The sequence below is a fragment of the Lutjanus erythropterus genome, chromosome 18, assembly GCF_056507025.1.
Source record: "Lutjanus erythropterus isolate fLutEry1 chromosome 18, fLutEry1.hap2, whole genome shotgun sequence".
Taxonomy (NCBI): Eukaryota; Metazoa; Chordata; class Actinopteri; order Lutjaniformes; family Lutjanidae; genus Lutjanus; species Lutjanus erythropterus.
Genome location: NC_139334.1, coordinates 28,868,783 through 28,896,726, shown reverse-complemented (window position 1 = coordinate 28,896,726; position 27,944 = coordinate 28,868,783). Strand labels below are relative to the sequence as shown.

Genomic DNA, 27,944 nt, shown 5'->3' with positions numbered 1-27,944 from the left:
TACATTAAAAACAAAAAGGTGGATTAAAAAAAACTATAGTGAAGAGAGAAAGGAAGAAAATAAAATATTTTTCTTCTATTTGAAGGTCTGGCGATGAATGTTTGAACTGTGGATATCAATGAAAAAAGGTCTCCTTATTAAAAGAAAACTAAATATCTGCAGCCGTCTGGTGTTCATCAGTGGAAACAGTTGAAGGCCAAAACCATTTAGTGTCACAGTGAGTAAGAAGAGGTGGATTACATCACCTCATTAGCAGAAAAAAGTGGCCAAGACTTGCAGCACTTCCACAAAACTTCAGAGTCCTGGAGGAAAATAGAAATCACCTCCCTGATGACCTCGAACACAGTGAGAAACTGAGTTTCCTCTTCCTGTCCAGGCTGACAGAAGCCCGAGGTCTTTTGGCAGCAGCTCAGTAACTCAGACATCCAGCTCGGCCTGCATATCAATTCAGAAAAAAAAAAAAAACAGGATTCCCCAAACATCTTTTTTTTTTTCCAGTCCGAGGAGCTTCTGCTGTTCAACAGTAAAACCCCGCTGGAAGAAACCTCCGACCTCGTACCGAAGGAAGAGGAGAAGGAAGGATCCGTCCTCCAGAAAAGAGCATTCAGAGGGGATAAATTATTTTTAAAGAGAACAGAGGAGTGATGGAGGGAAAAAGGGCAAAACACAGCGCTGGAGAGACGATGGCTAAAATCCTGATTCTGACTCAGATCTGGATAATCGTAACCATTCATTCATCTTTGGAAACAAACTTTTATTGAACTTGAACATTTCAAATGAGCAGAAATATCATTAATCCTGCATTCACGTGGTGTTGGAAAACTCCGGAAAATGAGTTCCCAACTGGAAAAATTCACACAGATGCTCCAGAAACACCTCTGCTGACGTGCATCTCTTCAACATACTGCGTGTGACAGCCATGAAACAGGTGACAAGGACATGGAAACAACAAAATCCACATAATAAGACTACTATAACAAGAATAGAACACGTTTTAGACAGAAAAATGAATATATACAATTAGAGATGAGATAAAAATGAGTAAGATCTATTCTAAAGACAGACTCTGTAGAGCACAGTGTTAAAACATCAATGCATCACTCAAAAAGTGGATTTAACAGCCGAGTATCATTTTACTGTTAAGTTCCTCAGTCATCTTAACCAAGTTTACTGCTTGTTGCGAATAAGACAGACAGGTGTGAGACTAAAGAGTCGATAAAAGATTTGTTGCATTACAAGTTTGCAAATCTGTTAATTATGCCAATTAGGTTGGAGTGAAAAATCCCAGAGACACTTTTCTTAAAGGTTTGGCAAATAAAACTACAGTACAGTACAGTAGGTAAGAAATTCAAGTGAAGAGACCAAAACCTTGACGTTTGTGTCTCAGTAAGTGTTTTGATGTCACCTTTAGACCTTAAAGGATTATAACTAATCAGATAGTTGATTGGCAGACAACCCATTAGCAACTATTTTGATTAACAGACTTTTAGAACTACAAGGTGTCACAGTTTTAGTTTAAGACGACAGAATCACTGCATGTCCGTCAGCACTAGAACTAGACAGAAGAAAAGCTCACAAGCAAGATTAAGTTTGAGTTTTGTTCAATATCGAAAATAAAGCAAAAAAGGTTGTTTTGAAAACTTTGGATCATAAACTGCAGGTTTTTACCGCATGCATACTGCACTGCATATTCACATGTACGCTCATTCACCCTGCTGCAACACAAACCTACACCTTCAATCAAACCAACACAGCAAGTAAGTAAAATATATTGTGGATATTAAAACAGTGCATTGAAAAAGTGTGTCCCTAAAGGCGTCTAGAAGTCTTAACATCATTACAGAAAGCCATGACAGTTTGCGTCATTTTCATTCTCTGGTTCCAGCTTCTTAAATTTGCTGCTTTTGTCCATCATTTAAATTAAAAAGATGTAAATCGTTAGGTTTTGGACTGTTGGTCAATTTTACAAAGGAATCTTTTCTGATATTTGATAGACAAAACAATCAATTTATCAATAATGAAACGGTTAATTGACCTTAGTGACATTAAAAACTCTGACCTGTTGAAATGACGATGAGGACAGTTTTATGGCCAAAAAAAACGCCATGTTTCACATTATAACCGTTGCATTTTGCTCAGGATGAACAGCTCAACTTGTGCAAACCTTGGTCTGTCTCAGTTCATCACCCAACAGGTCACCGCTGCCTGCAGCTCGTGTCAGCGGTGTCATGTATTTGACTGCAGGCCTCATACTCTATATTTCACAGTTACACTAGTTTTAACATAACTGAATTTGTGCTGGTTCTTTTCCATCCGGTGTCTCCACTCGTCACGACATGTAATCTCCGTCATCTGGCGTCACAGAGGGTTTACTCACATTTACTCACAGCGGCGTGTTCAGCAGCGCTCTGACAAGATGCCAAATTCAATTTCTTTTGGCGAATACCGCCGGCCTGAAGATAAATCGGGTAAGAAACAGAGGAAGACGGCATAGCAGCAGTCTGATCCATCTGCAAGAGATGCATCGCCATCGTGCCCGCAAGCTGTTAACTGTATCACCCTGTTCTCTCCCGGTCCTCACAGACACACAGGTAACCTGACCCCAGGTTTACCCCTCTACCCCTCCCCTGCTGCTGCAGAAATACCCCCAAAAATATCCCCCCCCCCCCCCCCCCCCCCGTCTCCCACACATCGCAGTGTCCCAGGCGGCGGCAGGCCTGTCTGATGTGGTCAGGAGAATAAGATGCTTCGGTGCAGACACTCTTTGATACCAAAGAAGAAGGAAAAAAAGAACACAAAGAAACAGAGAAAATGTGCCCTGCAGGAACAAGCGCTAACAGGTGAAGGAGAGACGGCCTTTTGAAGGCGGCGAGGGAGGGAGAGAACAAGAGATTTAAAAGATCGAGAGGGGGGAGGGAGGAGCGAGGGGGGGGGCAGGGGGAGCTGGTGGGTGAGAGATTGAACCAAACATAGAAGGTAAGAGACACAGAGATATTAAAGGATAAGACTGGTGTTGTTTTTTGTTTTTCTTAGTGTCAACAAATCCCATGAAAAGACAAAAACCAACAATGTGTTAGTCCATCTCTCAATACTCTCTGACCGCCCTGACCCCGTCTGTGGCTCTCAGCTCCAAACTCATCGACTTAAATCTTTAAAAACGTCCCACAAATATCTAGTTTCAATATTTGAAAAAGGCTCAGGGCACACACATTTTATGCTCCACTGAGTATTTACAGCATGAGGACGGTGAACGTGGGACTGACTGAAAATGTGTTAAACGTAGTGAAGGAGTTTAACTCTACAGGTGGTGGTTAACGCACAGAAACACATCGATGCTCCAACAAAGGCAGAGAAGAAGAAGAAGAACACTGCCAGCAAGTAGGCATGGATGTAAACAGTGCAGGTATCAACATGTAAAGTAAGTAAGTAAGAAAGAAAATGCATTCAGCATGTTTGCTAGAAGCTCTCAGATCTTAGTTAAGAGTCTGCATTCAAAATCTTGTTTAAGTACAAATGAATTAGCATCAAAATATACTTCAAATATAACATAATATACAATAACTTATTAGTTGATTTATAATATGTATTAATAATCTGAATCTGCAAAGTAAGTAGTAACTAAAGTGACAAAAACTGTAAAACTGTACAAAATGCAAATATGGTACTTAAGTACAAGTACCTCAAACTTGTGTGTTACTTAGTTACATTCCACAATTATAATTGAGAAGCCTGGTGTTATTTCGTGTGGTGGAAGTGACGATCACCAAGGACTAGAAACATTTATACATGGTTCCCTGCTAACAAGAACGGATGAGGTAAGATAAAAACAGAGAGATTTGTTCTCGGCTCTGGAGCTGAGTGAATGTTTCCCAACTGGGAACCAGACACAAGATGAATTTGTTGAACTGGATCCCAATCCTGCAACAGTGTGGCTCAGTTTTTGGACAACTATAAAAGGGCTTTTCACACTGATAAAAAGGCATTCTTAAAAAACCTTCTCAGCCCCAGGTTAAGAAAGCTTTCACACTGGCACAGTCCTGGTCCAGAATGGGCTAAACCCGAGGCCTGCTCGTCCTGCTCCAGAGCAGAGTTCGCCCCATGTTTGTGGGGTTATACTCTGAAACGCTCTGGGTTAACATGTGCCAGGGTGAAATGGGGTGCAGGGCAGTTAGAGGAGTCACGCATCACTTTAGAAAGTGAACATTAGTTGCTGTTCCAACATACATTTACCCAAAGGTTAGCAGAAGTGCAGGGTGAATCATATAGCCCAGGGCTCAGGTTAACCTGTGTTAACATAAGGTGTATGTGAAAAGGGGCTGTTATCCCAGGGTTAAATCTTAGAAGGATTTATAGTATATATTATGGGTTTAACGATTCACTCCTGCATCAGGTATTACTGTGTGAGATACGAGTACATCGATTTGGATGGCCTGTATCAGTGAAAATGTGAGCTTGAATCAGAAAAAAAAATTAATTCAGCACAAGCATATCGAATAAGAGAAACACCGCCGTAAATATTTATGCAAAACGTGTCGGACAGCAGCGTACAGAGGCGTGAGTCTCCCGACCCGCAGAGACGTCGCGTCTCTGGGAGAGCAGGTGACACGTAGCATCACTGTTCCTCCACACCCCACTTCCTCTACACGGTCAAAGCTAATGAAAACCACAGCACTCTTCATACGAAACGGAGCAGTAGATCATCTTACTATAAAAATGCATTTTAAACAGTTTTAAAGTTTGTTCGCAGATTCTTATTTAGGCTACAGGATCTCATTTAACACATGAGACTCCTAATAACACCACTTAAAAGTCATCTTCTCTCCATCTCTCCTGTTGCTAGATTTAGCAAAATTATCAGGATTTCTTTTGCAAATAATAGAATCTGATAAATATAGCATTAACAGAATCAAAATGTAAAGATTCAGACATTGCATCATCTCGTATTGTATCATGACAGGGCTGAATCATATCATACAGAATCATTAGCTATTTAAACATAAACGTATCAAATTGATCTCAGTCAGTGAGATGCACACTTCTAGTATATATCTCTAACTTTAGAGATCTATGGCCAAATCAGGCTTTGGACACAGAAAATTATTGTTAGTTAATAAGTTAATTTTTAGTTTGGTCTTTTCGGGGGACTTCTGGGTAAAGCATGCAGAAAGTGGAAACATGGTTCAACCATCTAGTACTTACTCCTTCTTTGTCAGTGAGTTTTGGTAAATGGCAAATTTGAAAAGAGACATTTGAATCACATCTTCAGGCTAACAAGCCAAGAGGTTTTGGTCCTTTCAAGGGATTTGCTGACAGTAAGAAAGATACACCATCACCAGCCGTATCCTTTAAGAGACAGAAAGAAAAATTGTGAACAGCAGAAGGAAAAGGCCAAAGAGAAAATGGCAACGGCTGAGTTGCAGAGGGGAGAAAGAATGAGAGAAAGTAGGCAGAGAAAGACAAAGAGAGACTGAGCAGGAGAGATTAAGAGGGAAAGAATGAGGTAGGTAGGAGATTGAGAGACAAAGAGACTGATGGAGAAAAGCAGCAGGAGGGACGACATGGAGGAATGAGCAGAGAGCAGCTGAGAGAGAGGAAAGACAAAGGAGGCAGAAAGATGTTAAAAACTGAGGAGACACAAATGGAGGGGACGCTGAGATAAAGAAGCTAATGGAGAAAAGAGGTGGGGACAAAAAGATGGAAGAAGAAGAGGGAGACAGAGAGAGAAAATGGAGGCTTAAGAGGAGTTCACTGATCTCCTTCTAATCCTGAGCTGTGTTTCATTTCAGCCTGATCTGAGGGAGAGACGCAGACAGAAAAGACGAATAAAAATGAAAAAAAAAAAGTCATGCTGGTTAAATTAAAAAGAAGCGTCAGTCTGCTGACTCCTCCACACCTCCTGTCCTCACCCCTCCCTCCAGCTCTCCACCACCTCCTTCCCCCTTTCCAAAAAACAAAGAGTGTGTGTGTGATGTGGAGGATGAATGGGGCTGTGCAGCCCCGGTGCTGCAGGATCACCCATCATCCACACTTCAAAAGGCGCCCACATTATCCAGACTCACAGCTCTTGATGTCAGCAACAATCCTGATCCTCTCCTACATGCCGACAGCCCTCGACCTGCGCCGAGCTCGGCCACAGGGCTGCAGGGAGGAGACGCACACATGAAGGCAGATATTTCAATTTGTCAGGACTCTCGGGCTTTTAGATGGGAGAGCGACTGTTGAAGGTAAAGTGAAATCAACTGCTGCAACAAGATGAAATGACTGATGGCATTTTGTAAAAGGTGTGAGACAGTGTTTCTAAGACTGACTGCTCAGCATATGCGTTTCTGAAAGCAATATATCATGTTTTAAATCTGAAACAATAAAAAAAGTGATGGAAATGAGATTAAAAATGGACCTGCACATTATTATTTCCATTGTGGCTAATTTATGACACAAGTTATCAAGGAGCAAAGCAGTGACTCACAGGAATATTTCAGCATTTTTACTTCTACGTTTACTTATTTAAGGTTTATTATTATGAGTTAGCAGGCCGTCTACTGATCCCGAGGTCCAGAGTGTCCTGTCCCAGTCACTGGAGATGCACAAGCCCAGTGCAGTCCTAACTACCGGTCCTAAACCTGTTAAATGGGAGGGGTGCATCAGGAAGGTCACCCGCCATAAAAAAAAAGCTTATGCCAAATCAAATATGCAGATCATAAAACCAATTCCATGCTGTGTTAAGGTGGCGCCTGGCTCGCCAGCGAGATGGAAACCGGTGATCCGCTGTGGCGACCCCTAATGGGAGGCAGCCAAAAAAAGATGAAGATAAAAAGAAGCAGAGTATTTATTTGAGGGAAACTGTTGTGCAGCAGTTGCAGCACAAAGCAGGAAAGAGTGCAAATATAAAATATATACGCTAAGGCAGCAAATTGCAAGCTCTTTCCTTTACCGATCATTACATAAATTCATGATTAATGAATCGATTAATCATTATTTCATTAATCTAAGCTACACGCCATCTTGGACAGTGTCTCCCATCCACTTCATGACATGCTGGCTAAACACAGGAGTGCACTGAGTATGAGACTGATTCCACCAAAATGCGCCAGAATGACACAGGAAGTCACTCCAACCTGTAGCTGTCAAACTTTTCAACTCCTCCCTCAGTGTTTGACGCTCTGACAGTGGTGAAATAAGTCTGTTTACTCAGACGCTTCAGATGTGCAAAACTGACCTAACAACATGGTTATATGTGCAATAATTTAACTGTGTAATAATAATAATAATTTAGTAGCTGCAGTTATTTATTGCTCATAAATCAAGTTGCTTCTTGATGCATGTAGATACAAGTGAGAATATATATGTGTATATATGTCCATGTTATCTCACATATTGTCCCATTACTGCACTTAAGACTAGGGAGACTCAATTTAAGACGCACATTTTTTTAATTCTATGTATAGAATACACATTTGGAGCCACTGGAGAGGAGCGAAAGAGCTGCAGGTTGCAGACCCCTGAGCTAGCCTACCTCAGTACAAAGTCAAAAACATTACCAACACTTCTAAAGCTGACTAATGAACACTACTCTGGAAACAAACAGACAACCCTTATCTTCAATAATCAACAGTTTATCCATCATTGGACAGATGGATAAACTTCTCTGCAGTGCTGTCGGCTGTACTGCGGGTTGCCAGATACAAACTGTTCTCTGTACAGGAACAAATCAGACAGTGCCAAACCTGGAAACCTCACAGTCACACAGAAGTCAACAAAACACATCTTTTAGATTTGTGCTAAGTAAAAGAACAAGTATTACATTTTTTAGAAGATTATATGGAGAAGACCTAAAAAACTCAAACATTCAAAACTGTAACCAGCAAATATTTGTCACTTAAAGGACCAGTTTGTAGGATTTAGTGGTATCTAGGGGTGATGAGCTTGCAGACTGCAAACATCTCATCTTAATCTCTGATTCTAAGAGTGGAGGAGAATCTACTGTCATGAAACTTGCAATGCAAAATTCAAATCTTGATCCAGAGTTTAGTTTGACTGTTCTGGGCTACTGTAGAAACACGGCGTAAGAACACTTGCATCCTTTGTCTGTACGTACAAAGGGCTCATTCACAGGTAAAAGAAACACAACAACATTATTTGTAGTGGTAAAAAACAATACAGCTTAATTTAAAAAAGGATCCCAACAGTGAAGACAGGATATTCTGTTCTACTGTTACACTCATGCCAAGACATCTATGGATCAGGTTGATGGTAAAGTGCATCAAACGCTTAAAAAAAAAAAAAGACGACTAGCTCGTGGTGTAAAAGTCCTTCCCTGCAGCAGTATGAGGTAATAAGGCTCGGTGCCAGCTCTGCCCCGGAGAAATAACCAGCCGGCCGAGGCAATAAATAGAGTGCTAGATTCTCGCTGACACGGGCGGGCCGGGCGAGCCCATTAAAAGCTGACCTCCACGACCTTGGAGGAGCCCAGACTGAGTGTACGCCCACTCAACCACCTGCTCCTCCTCCTCTTCCTCACTCGCCCCCCAGACACAGAATGGGGAGCAGGAGATATATGCATATAGGAGGTGGTGGATGATAAGACTCTTGGAGGCATACTTGCTTATGTTTGACAGCTCTGCTCATAAATGTGTGCATTTGGGACAAAACACATCCCACACTGACCAAAACACAACCAAGGCCTTCTAAATATGTTTTTTAAATTTTGTTTGGACTATATTGTTCTTACTGTCAACAAATCCACCAAAAAAGACGGAAATTACAGTGAATTTATCCATTAACAAGTATTTTATGTGTATCAAAGCCTGATATATCTTATTCCTTTGTGCCACGGAGCTCCATTGTTGTCCAGAACAATGAAAAACACATCGTCACTGTTACACTGACTGACATGTTCCTTCATTACCATGAAAACACGCTGTAATTTATTTGGACCAGGGCCACATTTAACAAAACATTCAATGAAACAATGTCCAATGAAAATGTCCATCCTGTCTTTAAATGTCCGTATTTGAGCCATGTTATTAGTTGTGTCCCCGTCCAAAGTAATCTAAAAAGTTGGTTAATAAAACTGCAAACTGGGTGTGACTTTTTCCTCAGCCAGTGTTACATGAATGTTCTCAATAGGATGTGACAATATTAGATTATTAAACAAGCATCAGAAACTGTGGTCCATCGTGACATTTTATTGCCATTTCATACCTGAGATGACATTTATGATATTCTAATAACTTCATTTGTTTCCACTGTCCACACTCTGGGTGGTGTTTTTGTCTCCAGGGCAACAGGCAACAAATGTCCCTGGCTGGTTACCAGGCGCGTGTCCTCGGCCGCAGGGTCACCTGGACACAGACTGTCTTTAAATTCTTTACATTTTAATCTCTTAAACAATGAATAGAGGAGATCACAGATCACTGATATTGAGCAGGCTACCTGGTTTTAGTTTCTTTTCTGTCTGTCTTTATGATCGTGAGGCTGCAACGAGTCTTTTATTTTGAAAATTAACTGGATTCTCCCCGCCGTTTCTGTGCCTGACTCCCTGCATGTTTGATCTGCTCTGTGCTAATTGAAGCGGCATCTGTCAAAAATAGACTCATTGCGTATTTGAAGCGGTGAGTGGCTTCTGGGACACGCCGAGGTGTTGCTGGTGGAATCACAAGCACTGTGTGAACGGCCGCAATTAGCACCAGCTGATGTGGCGCAGCCGTAACGTGATGCAGCCGCGCCTGGTGGAATTTAGCCGCAAGGCTTTGTCTAATGCTGCTTTCAAATAGGACTGTCGTTGGAAGCCAAACCTGTTGCTGCCTAGAAGCCACCGAGGCCAACAATTTAGCAAGCTAGCAAGCGGTTAACATAATGCGAGGCTGTCGGGAATAAACTATTTTCTCAGACATATTTACAAAAGAAATATTTAGAGCGGCAATCATGATTATTTTCATTGTCAATTTTTTTTCTCTCGATTAATTGATTAGTTGTTTGGTCCAAAAAATGTCAGAAAAAGGTGAAAAATATTGTTCAGTGATCAATGTGAACTCTGATCCTTCAAAAAAAAGTTCACTTCAGGAGTCGTGAATACCACATGTGGTGGGTGTTCATGTGGACTCTTCTCGTGAACGGAATAAACAAAACCCCAAGTGAAGGCAGATTAACTTTAGGCCAGTAAAACTACTTGGAGTTCAGCAAAGCTTGTCTCGTGGTTAAAAGAAACCAATGTTCTTCCAACATGCATCCAGACGCAGCAATCATCTTTTTTTGTGAGCAGACAATTTGAAAAGGATCTTTAGATCAACAACAGAAAAAAGTGAAGTTCGTGATAACTTCTGGGATCAGTCTGTCAGTTCAGCGGTCAAATGCATTAATAACACAAAACGAAAATTAATTTAGTTTAAGGCGTTTTAGTTTGTGGGCGATCAAACTCCTGGAGGCAAACCGAGACTGTCTGGAGCATCTGAACAATCAAGTATAAAGATTTATTTGTGTCCAAATTAAATTGCACTGTTGTCCTCTGCACATTTATCTCAGGGCACTTTTCATACAGAGCAGGGTCTGGACTGGACTCTTTATAATATTTACAGACACCAAACTCCCCTCTCCATGATTGAGCACGTGGGCGGCCATCTGCCTCAACCGTTTGGGTTGAAATATCTATTTACAAGTAAAATGCAAACCATCCTAAACAGTAGCAACGATCTGGATTTAGAACTGGATTATCCGACATGACATCAGTTTCCATTGTTTTGAGCAGCCATGTTGTTTTTTCCTCTGTTTGCCATCTGTGGCTGCCACGACTGCGTCTCCTCTCATAAAACAGACAAAATGTTTGTATTGAAAGTGACGTATCTTTTCAACAGTGTGAGCTAATTTTTCCATATTTTGAATAAACGTCTTTGATCTAAGAGATGTCCTGTCAATTTGTCCTGCTTTCACATTCGTCCCATTTTCCAAAACAGTCGGTAATTTCACATCACAAGAGGAGGATGAATTAATCATCAGCCCTGAGCGAATCTACGGGGTAATAACATCATGAGAGGAGCTGAATGACTCTTTGATGGATAAGGAGGACGCTCCAGTCCATCATGGCAGCTGAGGAATTTGGAGAATGCCGTCATGAAAACGAGATCTGTTTAGTGTCTGCATTGTTGTGCATGAGAATCAAACATTTAAAATGTCAGACGACCGCCACAGGAATGTTTAGCCAAATGTTGCCTTTGCCACGCCGATGAATCAGCGCTCTGTGTCCTACACGCACCAAACCACTTGCTCATCTGCATGAAAATATTTACAAACTTTCTATGGAAGTAATCAGAAGAGGAGACATCAAATCAAAAGGAAAAAAATCCGCCCTCGGATCGCCTTCTGCTGTTGTACATCAGCCTGTGATCTTTAAAGAGCTCCAGCGATGATTCTGTGGTGAAATGTGCTTTATTCCTGCACGTGTTTCTGTTTCTGAAACTGATTTTCTTTCTTGTTTGCTTCTGCAGTTAAGAACAAGCAGGAGTCACACAAGCACAACTCAAAAAAGAAAATGTCCTATAGTCACAATGCAATCTGGTCCATTTCTCTTTAAGCTTTAAGTGTTGTTTGACTGTGGGTGTAGAAATCTGTCTCTACGCCTCTTCTCTAATGGATTTCTTTCAGTGTGAAGGTTGCATGTGGGTGCAAAAAGCGACAAGAAAGCTGACATTTACTGTTGATGCTCTGAATCTTTAAAATGTTTCAAAACAATTTTACAAGGTCCATTAGTAGCCACTCGGGAGCTTTCAATCCTCAGGATGAACTTCCAATCTCATCACTGAAGCCAACCTGAACAATAAGTCATTAAAATGGCTCCCAATAATGAGAATTTTAGTTTAAACAATTCCTTGAGCCATTTTTTCCCCTTTTCTTCTCCATTTCTCTCTCCTCTGCTGCGTCCCATTCTTCAAAACTGTTGTAATCTCCAAATAGATTGAAAGAAATGTTAAAATCAGCCCCGACTCTGCTGTAATTTATACTGTGACTTACCGCTCACTTGCAAAAGTGACTAGAATTATTCATTCATCATTCATTCATTTACTGATTTTGAGTGCAAAACTTTCACCAAATAATGAAAGTTGAGTCATTATCTACCGGCCCTCATGCTGACTGAAGGTCGAATTTAGTTTCTTAGTCCACAAAACACTGCTGGAGTTTCACAGGAAAACAGAGTAGCAAGTCAGCTTGGCATGTTGGGGCTTTAGGAGACTTGGATTACATCAGACGAGTATGGAGGCATTTTATGTTTTTATTCTGTTGTGTCTTTACTAAAAACTAAACCCAACCTTCAGTCGACATGAGGGTGAGTAGATAATGACTGAAATTTCATATTTGGTTGAACTATCCCTTTAAGGTTGAGGAAAGCTCATGTAGGAGACATGCCACAAAACCTCAAACACTTGACTGTGCTGTCATATCAGTCCCAGCGTCCTCCCCAAGAGTTTTAACTGGTTGGTTGTTAAGTTTCTGTCACTTAAAACTATATTTTATACAATTTAAGTGTATGGCAGAAGATTATCCTTAAGCCTGTTTTAATACTCAGACCACAGGTTGATTAATGCGTCACTTTGACCATGAAATGTGTCATATGTTTCTGAACATTTGGAGTCGATCCAGACGCTGCCTGACCTGGATAGGACCCCCATCCTGCTGCGTAAGGCGAGGATGGGGGGACATGACGGCTGAAACAGTGAAATGTGCTGTGACGTAACAGCCAGAGGCGAGCGGTTTCCTGCCTTTGCCTGCCTGCTAAACGGTAGCTGTCATCTCCCGTCAGGCTGGCGGCGGCAGACGAGACGACTTCCCTTTCCCTCCTCGGGCCAGAAGACGCACATCATCTCCAATCACAGCTGGCTGCTGTGACGGGCCGCTACAGCCGTCTCAGCAGAGAGACTGACTGCTAACTGCCGCTCACACACACACACACACACACACACACACCAACACACACTAAGCCTGATTTCATATTCCACACCACACTGCCGCCGCTGCTGCTGCTGAGGTGGCTTAGCTTGTACTGACTCACTGAAAGCGTATGATTGGCCGTCCATGGAGAGCAGCCTGAGCTTGAAATAAACATCAGACTTTTGTTCTTCTTCGTGTGTTTCTGTTGGGTATCAGTGACGCTCGTCTCCCCGCGCTGTCAACGCCTGTCTGTCTGTCTGCCATCCAATCCAGTCGCTCCCCTCCTCTGAGAGGTTGGGTCCATCCGGCCATATGTCCATCAAGCTCTACTGTACCGCCCCAGGCACTGTCAACACCCCCACCCCCCCTCCACTCACACTCACACACTCAGGCCTGCCCAGCTGTCCCAGCATCAGACAGGAAATGACTGGAACGAGCAATTTTTGTGAATGGATTAGCTGCATAAATTAGTAATAAGTCATTACTAATTAAAGGAACAATATGCTTGATTTTTTTTACTGTCCCACAGCAGAAGATGGCCACAGGTTTAAAGCTGTTGACTGAACAATACCACTCAATCAAATATTTATTTGACAGGTGCTAAGATTCATGTGTTTAACCCATCTCCCCTCCTCCTTCACCACACACATACATTTTTTACTCTGTACTTCTCTTCATTGGTATAATACACTCTCTAGTCTCCAACAGTGATCCTTAAACTTCATCCCAAACTCCAACCTCGACCCTCATTTTAAAGGAACCAAACCGAACAACAGGGGGACTTCATAAGGAGCTAGCTGTAGTTAGCAACTAGCACTAACTACTAAAAGTATTTGCTAGATTTCCTAGCCCACCATGGCGTTTTACTTGCCCCGGGCAATCGGTTAAGTTTAGAGGACGAGATCCACAGTCATACAACAGAAATGCTAAAGGTAATTTTTATTGTTTAGAAAGCAGTGTTGCTGCCTGGCAAATGTGTTATAGGTTGCACTGGATGCCTCTTTACCCTCTGGATCACTGGCATCGCTTGGTTCAGAGCAAAAAAGTAAAGCTGGCATGTCTACAGGTCTTCTTTCTTCTGAAAGCAGCAGCTGCACAGCTTAGCTTAGCATAAGGAATAGAAACAGGGTTAAACAGCTAGCCTTGCTCTGTCCAAAGTTAATCAAACCAACCTAACAGCACCTGTAAAACTCACAAATAGATCATATTTTGTTTGGTCAATCCTTACAAGAATGGTGGTGCAAAAATGACATGGAGTTCTCGTGTTCTGTGCCAGACTATTTCTTGGCTGGGTTGAGGGACTTCCTGGGGTCTGTGCTGATTGTCTGACAGAGACGTCAAGACTCAAGGACATTACAGATAAATGTATTAAGAGAACTGGATAGAACGCCCTGCTACAAATGTGTCCCAGTGCTCAAACGTGGCACTGCAGCTAAAAAAAATTCCCTTAAGTCCACAGACCACGGTTCTTAAAGGAAATGTGGAAAGGTGTTGACAGGATATCTAGAACCGCAAACTATGAATTATTAGTCTTTGTCTTGTGAATTTGTACTCCATGAAATTGTACGAAGATTGTAATTGTAAAACAGCCTGCACGGGCAATATTAATGTGCCTTAAAATGAGGGAGGACAAATTGATAGATGTGTGTTACTCAGCTTTTTCAACAGCTCCCTGCTTCATTTCCTTACAGTTACACTAATTCACAACTGTCCTTCACAAGTCATTTGGTCACAGATTCAGCCTTCAACCTTTCGACATTTATTTTCCATCAGAACGAGAGAAGAAAAATCAACAAATGTGGAGACTTAATTAGATTTTGCCAGTGCCGTTTCCTGTATTTCTGATTAAGCATCTTGAAATAAATGTTGAAATAATTAAACGAGACAAAAGAAAGCAGATTGTTGCACTTTTATTAGGAAAATTAAACTTAATTGTGCAAATTTTTCAAGAATCACTTTGTTCCTTTCACGACCGGCTGCTGTGATCAAACCAGTGACCTCCTGGTTTGAAGGGCTGCCTCTCTGCTCATTAGCATACCAAAAAGACAACACAAAGGAGCTTGTAGATCTTTTTTTTGTCTACAGATGTGACTGCTGAGGAGGTAAAGTGTGGTGCCGCGGAAGCACAGGATGAGACTTTAGATTTTCTTTCATCCCTGAACGACTCCTCTGTGGACGGAGAGAGATGAGACAGATGCTGCTCATTTAAAAGACTATAATTGACTCAGCAGAGCGGCTGTCAGAACGCAGGTCTGTCAGAGAGCTTCCACCACGCCCTGAATTGCTGAGAGCTGCGATTTACTGCAGTAATTGCCGTTAGCGAGAAGGATGGATGGTAGAAAGTGTTTTAGGACAACAACTTCTCATCTGGGAAGCATCGACGGCTTCCTTAAACGCAGCCTTACACCTGTAAAACAGCTAGAAAAAAAATGGGGCGTGAAACTAAGTTAGAACTCAAAAATGAAACGGATTCTTCAAAGAGCGAAAGGCCCCACTGAAATCTAGAGTTTCACACACTTCAAACGGCTCTTTTCCCAAATGTTTTCAGGCAATAAAAACGGCAGAATGGTTTGACAAGAGCTGGGGAGCTGTGCTCGCTGAGGTAGATAAGGTCAGGGCAAACGTCATTGATTGAACTAAGTGCTCCGCTGAAAACAGTGTGCCTCAATCAATGCTGCCTCTAATGGTGCGAGGCGGAGCTCCCCGAAGACCTCGGCTATAGACGAATGTGACAAAGTCATCCGGAGGTGCCGGAGTCACGTTCCTCCTGCCGGCGCGCTGCTGGCTGGCCCGGCCGCTCTCAGCTCTCAGTTTCTCCTCTGATGGCACAAGTTAATGAAAATGCCATTACTGAGACAGGCCGTCGATGAGGCAGCGGCGTACAACAGGGGCAGAAGAGAGAAAAGAGTTTAACTAGGGAGTCACAGCTGTCACTGTTTCAGTGACTGCAGATTTCCCAAAATGGACCCACAGTTCATAATATTTAAGGAGAGAAATCCTTAAAGTTAAAAATGTAATGCTGAGACATGCAACTTGATTTATTACTTTTACTGATTAGAAATAAATTATTCACTAATTGCTAATTAAGTAATTTGGGCTGTGAATAAATAAGGAAACTTTATCATAATCTCACAACTAGAGTAAAACTTTGGGGCCATTTTCGTTTTTGGCTAAGGAAAGGGCTGTGGCGATTATCACATAACCAGGGTCATGTGATGCCTAATATGGGGTTAAGCTCATTACTGTCATCACCGCAAATTTTATTTTGAAAGTTCAATCTCATGTTGAGTTCAGTGCATCGATCTATTAATACATCTATGGATCAGCACCGTCACACACAAATAACATGTCAGGAACACAGCCTCCAATTGGTTCACATGTCAGGAACATAGCTTTTGATTGGTTCACAAATCAGGAACACAGCCTCTGATTGGTTCACAAGTCAGAAACACAGCTTCTGATTGGTTCACAAGTCAAGAACACAGCATCTTATTGGTCAACAGACTCAACCCAAGGTATTTTGGGACAATCGCACCAAGCCAACGCTGTAAAGGTACAAAACTAGCGTTAGCATTAGCTTAGCATTAGCCTTTCCTGCTCAGCTTACTTCGGGGCCAACCCTGTCACTGTTTCAGCATTTGGGAAACAACAGATGAAACTTTTCCTCGTCTTAAGAAGCTGCAGCGTTTATTAACTGACACTATAACCCAAACTGTACATTTACTGCCACACTGACAATTGAGTGTTAAGTTTAAGTTTCTGCTCCACTACGAGCAACTTCGTCACTCGCCTGCTGCTCGCTCTCCCTCACCTGTACAATGCACACACTTACATACTGTCCTGTTCCTCAGCTACACTAATGACAGCATGCTTCAATAAACTTTTTCCTCTTAATAATTAAGTAACATAACACTAGAAAAAATAGCTGGTTAGCTTATCTTAGACTGTAAACAAGAGGAAACACCTACCCTGTCTATACATATCAAAAATAAATTCATATTACACACGCTATCTATCCATGTAGATAGTTTTGGTGTGAGTTGCAGAGTTTTTGAGAGATTGGCTGTAGAGATGTCTGCCTTCTCTCCAGTATAATGGAACTAAATGATACTCAGCTCATGGAGCTCAAAGGGACAAAAATGTGTAAAAAAAAAAAAAAAATTCAAAACCATAAATCATGACCCTGTTACACAAGATAATCCACAGACCTTGTTGTGAGCAGCTTCATGTAGGAACTACTGTCTTTCTTTCATGATTTTTGGAGAGAGAGATGCTGGTTTAGAGTTTTTCAATTTTTCTTTTTTTTGCCTCAACTCCACAAGCTGGAGTTCCATTAGTTCCATTATATTGGAGAGAAGGCAGACATCTCTACAGCTGATATCTCCAAAACTCTGCAACTCACACACACAAAAAAAATCCAGATGGATAAATGGCACGACGGGCCAGGGGGAAAACATGTATTTTTGATTTTGGGGTGAACTGTTGAACTGTCCCTTAAAGTTTGTTGAACAATCTGCTCCGATGAGAAATAACTTTACTGCCAGACTCCAAATGGATTTGCAATGGAACACTTTATTTTCTGTCAATAAGAAAACAAGCATTGGTGCATTTGTAGAAATCTGTTTTGACTGCAATTTTTGGTTTCATTCATCAAAAAATGATGCAAGATTTGATTTTGATTAAAAGGCGAGAGAGAATCAACGCTTGCTTACTTAGAAGGAATCTGCTGCACAGCAGTTAATCTGCTCTTTCTTCTTGTTTTCATTTTCACTTATCAGAGACATTTTTAAGCTGTCAACATCACAACAGGACTTTGTTTATAGTTTAAACTGATGTGATTTTAGTTTGTTTATTCAACCAAGATCAAAATACACTAGTAAAAAAGAAATACTGATGAAACTATCTTCATTCACAACTATTTCTATTTGCACTGATATATGTGTTTCATATCATGATGCACACTGTGTACATAATTCTTATATTTTCTATATATGCATACTCTTAGTGTATATATTGTGTTTTATCATATGTATTGTAGTAGATTGTGCATAATTTTTACACATGTAGTTTATATTCTTCTGTTCTTGAATGTGTTTCTACCTGGAGATCAACAAAGTATTTCTGATTCTGATTATTTTAGATGACAGGGATGTAAAATCTGGGTAAAGCTCACTGGTAACTTCATTAAAATCTGCATATTTTTTGGTGAAAATTAATAAAAGCTGAAAATAATGAATCTACTGTGGGCGTCTGTATTTCCAACATCTTCAAGACTTTAAAGATCAACCAGTGACTGAAACTCAAACCGTTTCCTTTTTACTTTGTTTTCTTTTCATTTAGTTCCTTTCTTGTTCTATTTTCCCGAGAGGATCCAAAATTACACCCTCATTCTCTTCCTCCAGTGCCCTGCCCTCTACTAACAATGTCCACACACAGACACACACAGACACAGACACACACACACACACACACACACACACAGACACAGACACAGACACACACACACACACACACACACACACACACACACACACACACACACACACACACAGAGTGGAGTGTACAGATGAAAGGCTCAGCCCTAATGACAAGGTACTCTGTCCACTTAATACTTCAAAGATTGAGCTTGGGTTGGGGGGGCGTGATACCCTCCCCCACATCCCTCTTGCCCCTCCCATATCCACCACAATTAGCTGAAGCCTGAACGAAACCAGGAACCAGGCTGAATCCACAGAACCTCCATCTGCAGCCGGCTCCGTGCGACCGGCCTCCAAACACAAACACAGAGGCACTGTGGACATGGAGATACATAAACTAACACACACACACACACACACACACACACACACACACACACACACACACACACACTAATTCAAGTGTAATCAGACACATATGTTCACTTCTACACACACACACACAAATAAAATTACACAAATAAACAGAGTACCAAACATGGGCAGAGACCCAACTTGCAGATAAATTGTCCTTTTTAAACTGAAGATCTGACTCATCAGATAAACCTTCTATAAAGACATTTGATTTTAGCTTTTCACTGCATTTAAATAACATCAAAAAATATAACCGCAAGCAGCGATTGGCAGGTTCTCAACAGAAGGAAGCAGCTCAATTAGACAAATTACACCGAGTAAAACATGAAAGGCTGTTTTCAGATGGCATTTTTATAAGCAACAGCAACACAGAAAACATGGAGGTCTTTATTTTTTGCTGTTGTGTGACTTTAAAGGGATAGTTTGTATTATTTTATGTGTGGTTGTATGAGGTACGTATCCACAGTCAGCGTATTACCTACAGTAGATGGAGGTCGACACATCTGCAGTTTGGAGAAGCAGCAGGAGTCCTGATGTAGAAAGCTAAGTAACGTACTGCTGTGGACAGAGTCAGCAGCAAAACGTATTTTGGCAAACTAAAGAATCTATATCAGTTTAAGTGCGCGCTATATTTAGAATATTTTCACCAGTTTACCCTGCTGTCAGACAGCCGTTATTGACAGGAAACGTCCATTATATGAGCCAAATATCACTCTTTCCAAATCAGCCAGACTCCTTTGGCTAAAGGTGTGTTATTGTGTGACTTCGGTGACTCAGAACTAACCTTTTAAACATCACACAATAACACAAACATACTAACAGACAACTTGCATGTTCTGTGAGGTAAAATTACTGACACACATCCCGTTTGTCCTGGGTAAAAATGTGTAAAAAGTCAGTTTAAAGGCAGATTATGTCATTTTTGACCATTTCCAGTGTGTATGCTAAGCTAAGCTAACTAGCTAGCTGCTACAAAGGGTAGGGGAGTGCTGCACTTGTTGCAGCATCTCCTAAAGCCTCAACATGCCAAGCTGACTTGAAAGATGTCATTTACACCTCATTTTTAGCATAAATCTTTAGGGCTTTAGAAGACTTGGATTTCACCAGATGAGCAGAAAGGAGGCATTTTGTGTTTTTTTAATGCTTGAAAACTGGTCACCATTCACTTCCATTTTTTGGGAGATTCTGCCACACTCTTTTCCTATGAAACTCCAGCAGTGTTTTGTGGACTAACAAAAATAAACCCAACCTTCGGCATGAGGGTGAGTAGATAATGACTGAATTTTCATTTTTGGGTGAACTATTCCTTTAATGCTAATAAATAACTTATGTAGGCCACTGTTTGTGCACAGCAACAGTTACAACCTAATGCCAGATGACAATTTGTCTGCCTCATCTGACAACAGATGACGACAGGAAAAAACAAAAATTTTTGCCGACTTTTCAAGTTGTTGTTCCAACCTGAGGGGGCGTTCATGTGAATTTTCCCAGTCAGGAAATACTTTTTGTGATTATTCAGACACCACATGCATGTGGCAGTGTCCTGACAAGTGACAGAATACATCACAATTTCACCTCCCAGCTTTAATGTACATTATCGTTCCAAACAAGCAGCAGTTTTATTATTTTTAGCCTGTTTATGCTACTTCTGTTGTCAGTATGAAGACAGTACGGAGATTGCTACCAGCATCAAATGACAAGGTTCAAATAAAGCAACAACCAGTGTGCTGCAATTTAGCTTTTCAAAAAACTTAGCCTCTACTTGTACCCAGTGCAGCCCCAGTACAGGCAAAACCATTGTTATTAAATTGCAAAAGCAGATAATAAAGAGTCCATGAACTGCACTGGTTTTGATTATGTCAAACTGTCTTTATGAACTTCTGCCACCGGGTGGAAAAATAACAAAGAAAATCCCCCAAAGTGTCACTGTGTTTTGTATTTGACCGATCAGGGACCTTTTATTTTTTTAAGATGGTCTCCAGAGATCAAAAACTCTGGAACAACCTGGCGGCACAATCCTGTTACAGAAAGCAGAACGGAACCAACACACACACTGTAGAAGCAGAATAAAGAAAAAAACACACACACACACACACTCTGAGCTAACCTCTAATCATACAGCTCCCTGGTGAGATCAGCCTCCAGTCCCACCGGCCAATGATTATTAAACCCTTTAATCGCGGCCGTGTTTCACTTTTTAATGCCGATTTTGTCATTCACGACCGCGCACACGATGAGCCCCGTGATACTTCGACGTGAAGAAGATGACTCAAACTAACGTCACTCTGCAACAAAAACTAATTTTTAAAAAAGGAGACACATTTACAATTAACATAAGAGCTTGTGATTCAGAGGCCTTGTGATTCACTGCAGTTTGGTGATGGTGACTCCTCTCACTCTTCACCTCGTCCCTGTTGTGTATCCTCCTGATGAAATGAGGTCAGCGGCATCAGTGGGGGACATTTTCATCAGGTTAATGGCAGCTTTGACCTCAGATATGGAGGTTTTAGGGAGGCAGGAGACCTTCCCATAAACTGGGAACGAGTTTCTTATTTTCATTTATGTATTTAACTTCATAACCTTCACTAATGAATTGATGTAACATGGAGACTAAAAGCTCTAAATGAAGCACCACTTAATTTGCATTTTAGCCGTTTAGTGGACACCGGAGGGGACGTAAAGGGACACTTGGACTGGGACCTGCTTCAAAAGCATCTTTATCATGAATCATATTAGATCAGCATTAAAATGCAAAACCTTCACAAACCGTTTTAAGTCTAGGATGTGTTTCCCGAGACTCTCTCTCTCAGAAATGATTAAAGATTATATTTGTTCATTTTTAAGAGATTTCTTTTTTAGTCAGAGACAAAAACAAAGAATTTTGAGTTTTTAAATCATCATCGTAAACCTCTGCCTCTTCTCACCTTAAGTTTTTATTTTCCCTGTCTTATTATAAATAACTAAATCTAACAAAGACATGACAGCAGAATAACACAATAAATTACTGGCAGATTAATCAATAACATAAATTAGTTTTAGCCCTGCTTAAGAGTAACGTACGCCTTGAGCAGAAGCTTAATCGATCAACATTTAATCTTAGGTTACATGCTGCCAGAACCATCATTTAAAAAATATCAAATCAATGTCAAGTATAAGTTTGTAATTTATAAAATGTCTGCTTTAAGACGTATGTATTTTAGCTACGATAACAGTGTGGCTCTAAGGATGACACTGAACAACTCTTGGCTGGTTTGTAGGGTTGGACTGATGGCTAACACTGACAGTCAACATCCACTGAGTCCTCTACCATCCTGATTTAAAGCTCACCTGTATTTGAAGTCGTGCTGCTATGGGGCAGGAGTTTAGTTTAATTTTTGTCATGTGGGAGAGAAAATACAAAGAAGCTGTTGCTGCTGATCATCGCATTATATCTCCATGTCCAGGTAATTTTTTCTTTTTAAACACAACTAAGTTGTGAACATGTGGCGCTGAGACGAAGACAATGTTATTGTCCATCATCAAGTCAACATTTCAGTTTGTCCAGTCCTGTGGTTTATGACCAACCGCCTGCACAATTAGTGACATTCATCTTAGAAACGCACTAAACTAAGATGGTGAGGATGGTCAACATTTACCTGATTGACGTCAACATCAAAGGTGCTAACTTGGCTGTAGATTCTGAGGGCGTTTTCACACCTATAGTTTGTTTGCTCCGGTCTGATTCAGTCGATGAGTTCGCAAGCTTGGAGCTCTTCCCCCCTTTGGCTCAGTCTCTTTTCATACAGCGAAAGATCCGAGCAAACCACAATACATCACTGCAAACCAAGTGGAAATGTTCACTGTGTTCATTGGTCAGACGTGTCTGAGGCAGGAGCAAGAGAGTAAATACAGGAAGAAGACCCTGTGATCTGGACTAATGCAATTTCTGACCAGAACTGACATTCCCTGAGCAGGGAGCACAGTCTAAGCACACTGTGGACCATTCTCCAGTTGGTGCCTACATTTTGCATCTGCTGCATCCCAGAATGCAGTGCACACCTGGCTACAGGAGCTATTTAGCCAAAACCTGTAGAGTAGATCTGGTAGTTGGTTGGGATCAAGGTTGGATCATATTCCCACCACAAACCAACCACTCCAGAGCACGACTTGTTTTTGTCCTGCATACGAGTGCAACTGCTGTGTTGACATACACCAAAACTAACTGATCTTTAACAGGAAATGTTTCCAGCTTTGAAAAAAAAATGCTCCAAATGAGCCAGGTGTGAATACACACTTAGTCTTGTTAATATACAGTGTAGCATGGATTTCATACAGTTAAATACACTGTGTTGTTCACTGCTGAAAACTCTACACAGTATCAACCTGAACTCAGCCTTACATGCTATTTTGGGAGGTGGCGAGGTCAGTATTTATGACCACGAAGACGCTTCTGCAAGGATTCAAACCTGTGACCTTCAGGTTGCACAATATTCTCCAAACATTAGATCACTTCACCAGCCATTCCCTCACATCGATCCATCAAAACACTCTTCACCTCCCACCCCTAACCTCTCCTGACTCCCCGTCCTCCCACTCAGAGCCATAAAAACACAGGTTTCCTCATCAGGACAGATGTAGCTGCATGGTACGATTACCTCGCATCCATCAACGCCTCTGCACACCCAGATAAGGAGGGGTGGGGGGGCGCAGAACAGCCTACTCATGTAATTAGGTAATTATAGGTAACACATGATGGATCCCTTTAGTTGTTATATTTTTTGCAACTGTTAATAAGTCACATTGACAGAGGGTGTGATGACTCCTCCTGTGGTTTGTTTTCTTGCTGTTTTTTTCATCGTAACCACAGCAGAAAGGTTCAGTCTGTTCTTGTGTTTGGTTCGTTCAGGTTCATGTTACCTGGTTACATGTAAACAACAGTTGCACAGATTTAACGTCTGATGAAATATTATATATTTATATTTTTATTGTCCACAAATCCCATGAAAAGAGCAAAACCAACAATGAAGTTATCCTTCTAACAATTATTGTGTGCATCAAAGCCTGAAATATCTTCCTCCTTTGTGCCACGGAGCTCCATTGTTGTCGAAAAACTAAAAAAAAAAAACACATCAATGAGCCACAATGAATGCAAAGGGTGACACATTCCTTCATTACCATGAACACACACGCCTTTAAAAAACAAACTATGTCTGTGAGCTGTTTTCGAAGACTTATGTCTTCAGTAGGAACCAACAGGCTTGGTGTTGAGGGAGTCAGAAAGTACTGCAACACCGCCTGACACTGTTGGTTTTGGTGTTTTCACAGGATTTGTTGCGGCCTGGTAACCAGACAAATCTGTTTGTATTTGTTTGGGACATATGCAGACCTGATGTATTTTATTTTGGAGTCAAAGGTTATTTTCTGAACATTTGCTGGCTCCAAACTAATTGACAGCATGTTGAAATACCAGCACAATCCAGCACAGCACAAAAGTTTATTTTCGTTGACAACATGTGTATGGATTCTACTTTGCAGGACTGCTTTCCTAACGAGGGCTGGTAACAGATGAAGCTCAGTGATGGATCTATACTGGCTGTCTATGACCTGACTTCAACCTCAAAAGCTGCCCTTTTTCCATGTTTTATTAAGTTTTAGTGTTTATTTTGGAGATTTTTGGCATTTGCATGTTGCACGGTTAATGTGGCTGTTCCCACAGGCTGGGACGATGTTGGACTAATGTTGTAATATTAAGGGACAGTCAAGAAAAACAGTGCTAACGTTGACCCTTGTTGCTTTTTGTGTTTGTGGAAGCATAAGTTGTGTTCAAAGACCAACAGTTATTAAATCAAGACCAACAAGTCCGAAAACAACTCCCACGACCAACAATTCTTGAATCAAGTCAAAACCAACAACTTAAGTCCCGATTTAAGCCTAACAGGCCACAGACGTTTCGAAGTTTCAAGTCAAGACCAACACGTCCCAAGTCAAGCCCAAAGTTAACACCATCAAGTCACAGAACAACTTCCAAGATCAACAATACTTAAATCAAGTCAAAACCAACAAAGCAAGTCCAGATTTAAGACCAATAAGTCCAAGAGCAAGAGCAGATCAAGTCAACACCGACAAGTTCCAGATCATGTTTGAATTAAATTCCAACAAGTCTCGGAACAAGTCTCCAAGTCAATGCCAAGAAGTCCCAGAGCAAGTTCCAAGTCAAAGCCGACAAGTCAAGTCCAGATTTAAGAACAAATCCCAGAACAAGTGTCAATTCAAGACCAACAAGACCCAAGTCAAGTCCGAATTTAAAAACATGTCCCAGGACTGGTTCCAAGTCAAGACAAGCAATACCAAAATCAAGTCCCATGTTAAGACCAAGTCCTAAAGCTTGTCAAAGTGATCCTTCATTAGAAAAATAGAAAGTGTTTTTAACATGTTTTGCAGTGAGCATGAGGATTCATTATAAATTCAAAAGGCTGAAGTCCATATGAAGTGTTAATATCAGCGTCAGGTGCCAATTTGAGTCGAGTTTTCAGTCATCAGATTCATTATCTGAGACTGAATCAAGTCCAGCAACATTCAAGTAACACAAGTCTAACATTTTTACGTCAACATCACATTTTAACACCCATAAACCCTTGCATTTTGGTGAAGAGACCCGAGAAACCCTGCTGATCCCTTGGTACCGTTTTCCAGTCTTTGCACAGTTATTTGGTTCACCCGAGTTTAAATGCCATCATTCCAATCTGCACAACAACCTGACAGACAACCTCTCCAGGGATGCAAAAAATAAACAAAACAACAACAGCAGATACTTTGAGTATTTTGGCACAAATCCGCACGTCGACCGCCTCAAGGGTTAAAAAAATTCATCTGCCATGTCTCCTGAAAGTCTCCCACACATTCCTATCCCATCCATAGAGTACTAAAGTGTGTAAAATATAATGAGGGATGACAAATTTCACACACAGCTCAGCCAATTTCGTTCTGGGGCAGAGTTAATTACAACAATTAAACCTGAGAGAGTATTCTTTAACTTGATTATGGGTTATTATGGTGATACAGCAGGTCCCAGACACAGTCAAGGATGAGCTTTATCATCGCAGCATTCATCATCAGATAATCCTCAAAGGTACGGCGCTTTTACAATAACGTTTGCTCAATCAAACAATATAATACCTGAAATGTTCAATCTTAAAACGCACGATTCTACAAATTGCTTGACTTACTGCACACAGTCGAGACGAAAAGTATTACAAAGCACGAACAGATCATGTCTTGAAAACAAAACTAAAAGCAGCGCACAGAAAACGGAGAAACACGGGACAGATCTTTTTGCCGTCAAATGAGATTATTATGCCTCAAAAATCATCAATTTAATGATCTAGTTAATCTGATTTCTGGTAATGCGATTCCAAATGGGATTGTTCTGCTTAAAACGAGACCTTTAGCATGACAACAAGATAAACCAAAAAAAAAAAATCAGGCTGCACTCAAAATAATTAGGCGAGAATATTTCAAAAGACAACAGTCGACAATGTCTTCATGTACTTTGAGCGAACACTGATGAAAGAAGGTAATTAGATTCTTTATTACACCCAATATTAAGTTCAAAGACTCGTCTGCAGCATGGTCGTGTTGGAGACGATGTTAACTGTAGGCCGTTCACATTTATTTTGGCCCCGTCCTGAAATTGAACCATTTTGGGGAAATGTTCATATGGTTTTTAATTAAACTTTGGGGCATAACCAGGTCACTCATAATACTGTAGTTTGGCAGGCCTGGAATTAAGTCATTAAGGGATGATTAATGATGTATATGGGCCTTGAAAGTCAGAGTGGTAAACATCTTAAAATTTAAACTGAGCTAAAATAATATTTATTTCCTCAAAAATAAAGGATTAAGTGTTACTCTTTGTCCCTACCAAAACTTCATCACAATCTGGTTATGAGAGTTTCGGTCGTGACAAAAAAAAAAAAAAAGGAGTCATATCATCTGGAATTCATCACGTAACAGAATTTTAAATGGCATAAAGTTTATACCAAAATACTTCTAATGTGCATTACTGGGGTGAAATGTTTATTTTCCTCCAAAATAAAGGATTAAATGTTCTCTTTTGTCACGGCATCGTGCATCATCGTGTTTCAGCTGTGAGTGTTCCAGTGACAACTGCAGATAATTTCATGGTATTTTCAGCAAAATAAAAGTCCAAAAATCTCTAGGTATTTGGTAATTGTGTTATGTTTTTTTAATCTACAGCCTGATTTTCAGACTTCTGAAACACACTTTCTTCAAACTGATGTGACCCGTCAGCTCACCATGCTGCCATGAGAGACACAGACATGTAGGGGTGTGGATAAAAATCAGTCTCTGCTAATTCACTAAATGTATTTTTTGAACTTCACTCCCAAAATAAAGTCCTGAATAAATGATTATTCAGTAAATATTAAGCTTGCTGCTTTCTCAATCATTATTTGGGGCTTCAGTGGATGACAGAAGGATCTTAGTAAACACTGAAGATTTGCACACTTGATGCTTTTTGAATTTGTTTTTGGTTGTGGGACAGTTTGCACCACTTTGGTAAAAATGGCCCATTTATGTGAACAACAGGATAAAGACTGAACCACTGAATATGTCACAAGAATAAATGGGATTTATGAGGACAGGGCAATCCAGGTCTTTTCATGTTTTTATCTCTTTTGTGTGTCCGTGACCTTTCTGTAATGGAAAAGCTGTGAAAAATAAAGTATTAAAAAAAGAAAAAACTCAGGCTGCACTCACCGTTCTCCTTCTCCTCTCCGATGCAGTCGCTGATGGACTCTTTGAGGCCGAGCGTGGCCGCCGAGGGCATCGTGCCCAGGATGGACTCCAGCGAAGGGGCTTTTCTCTTTGGGACGTCCTCCCCGTCCTCCTCCGGCTCCTGGTTCTCCGGCGGTGTCTTCTGCTCTAGTTTTATCAGAGCCTCCAGCGTGAGCTCGTCCATCTCTTTGCCAAAGTGTTTGGCCACAGCCCGAAGCACGTCGTCCTCCTCTGGTTCCTCACCGTCTGCTATCTTAGACGACGTGGATATGATGTCGTCGATGTCATCTTCACCATCTGGAAGAGGGACTGAGAGTTTTGATACAGAGTTAATTTGGTGTTTAATTGATTCCTTAAAGGAAATTCTTGTTTTGCTAGAGCTGCAAAGATCAGTTGATTAAGCAAACGTTCGCTGGTTTC

General features: G+C 41.0%; 1 protein-coding gene across 1 annotated transcript in view; it reads right to left on the bottom strand.

Annotated features, from left to right (window-relative positions):
• Positions 1 to 27,944, bottom strand: part of brf1a (BRF1 general transcription factor IIIB subunit a) — a 148,798-nt gene that overhangs the window by 68,596 nt on the left and 52,258 nt on the right. Inside the window, exon 12 of the mRNA XM_084742273.1 lies at positions 27,507 to 27,833. Coding sequence (XP_084598399.1) covers positions 27,507 to 27,833 — 327 coding nt within the window. The remainder of the gene's footprint in view (positions 1 to 27,506; positions 27,834 to 27,944) is intronic.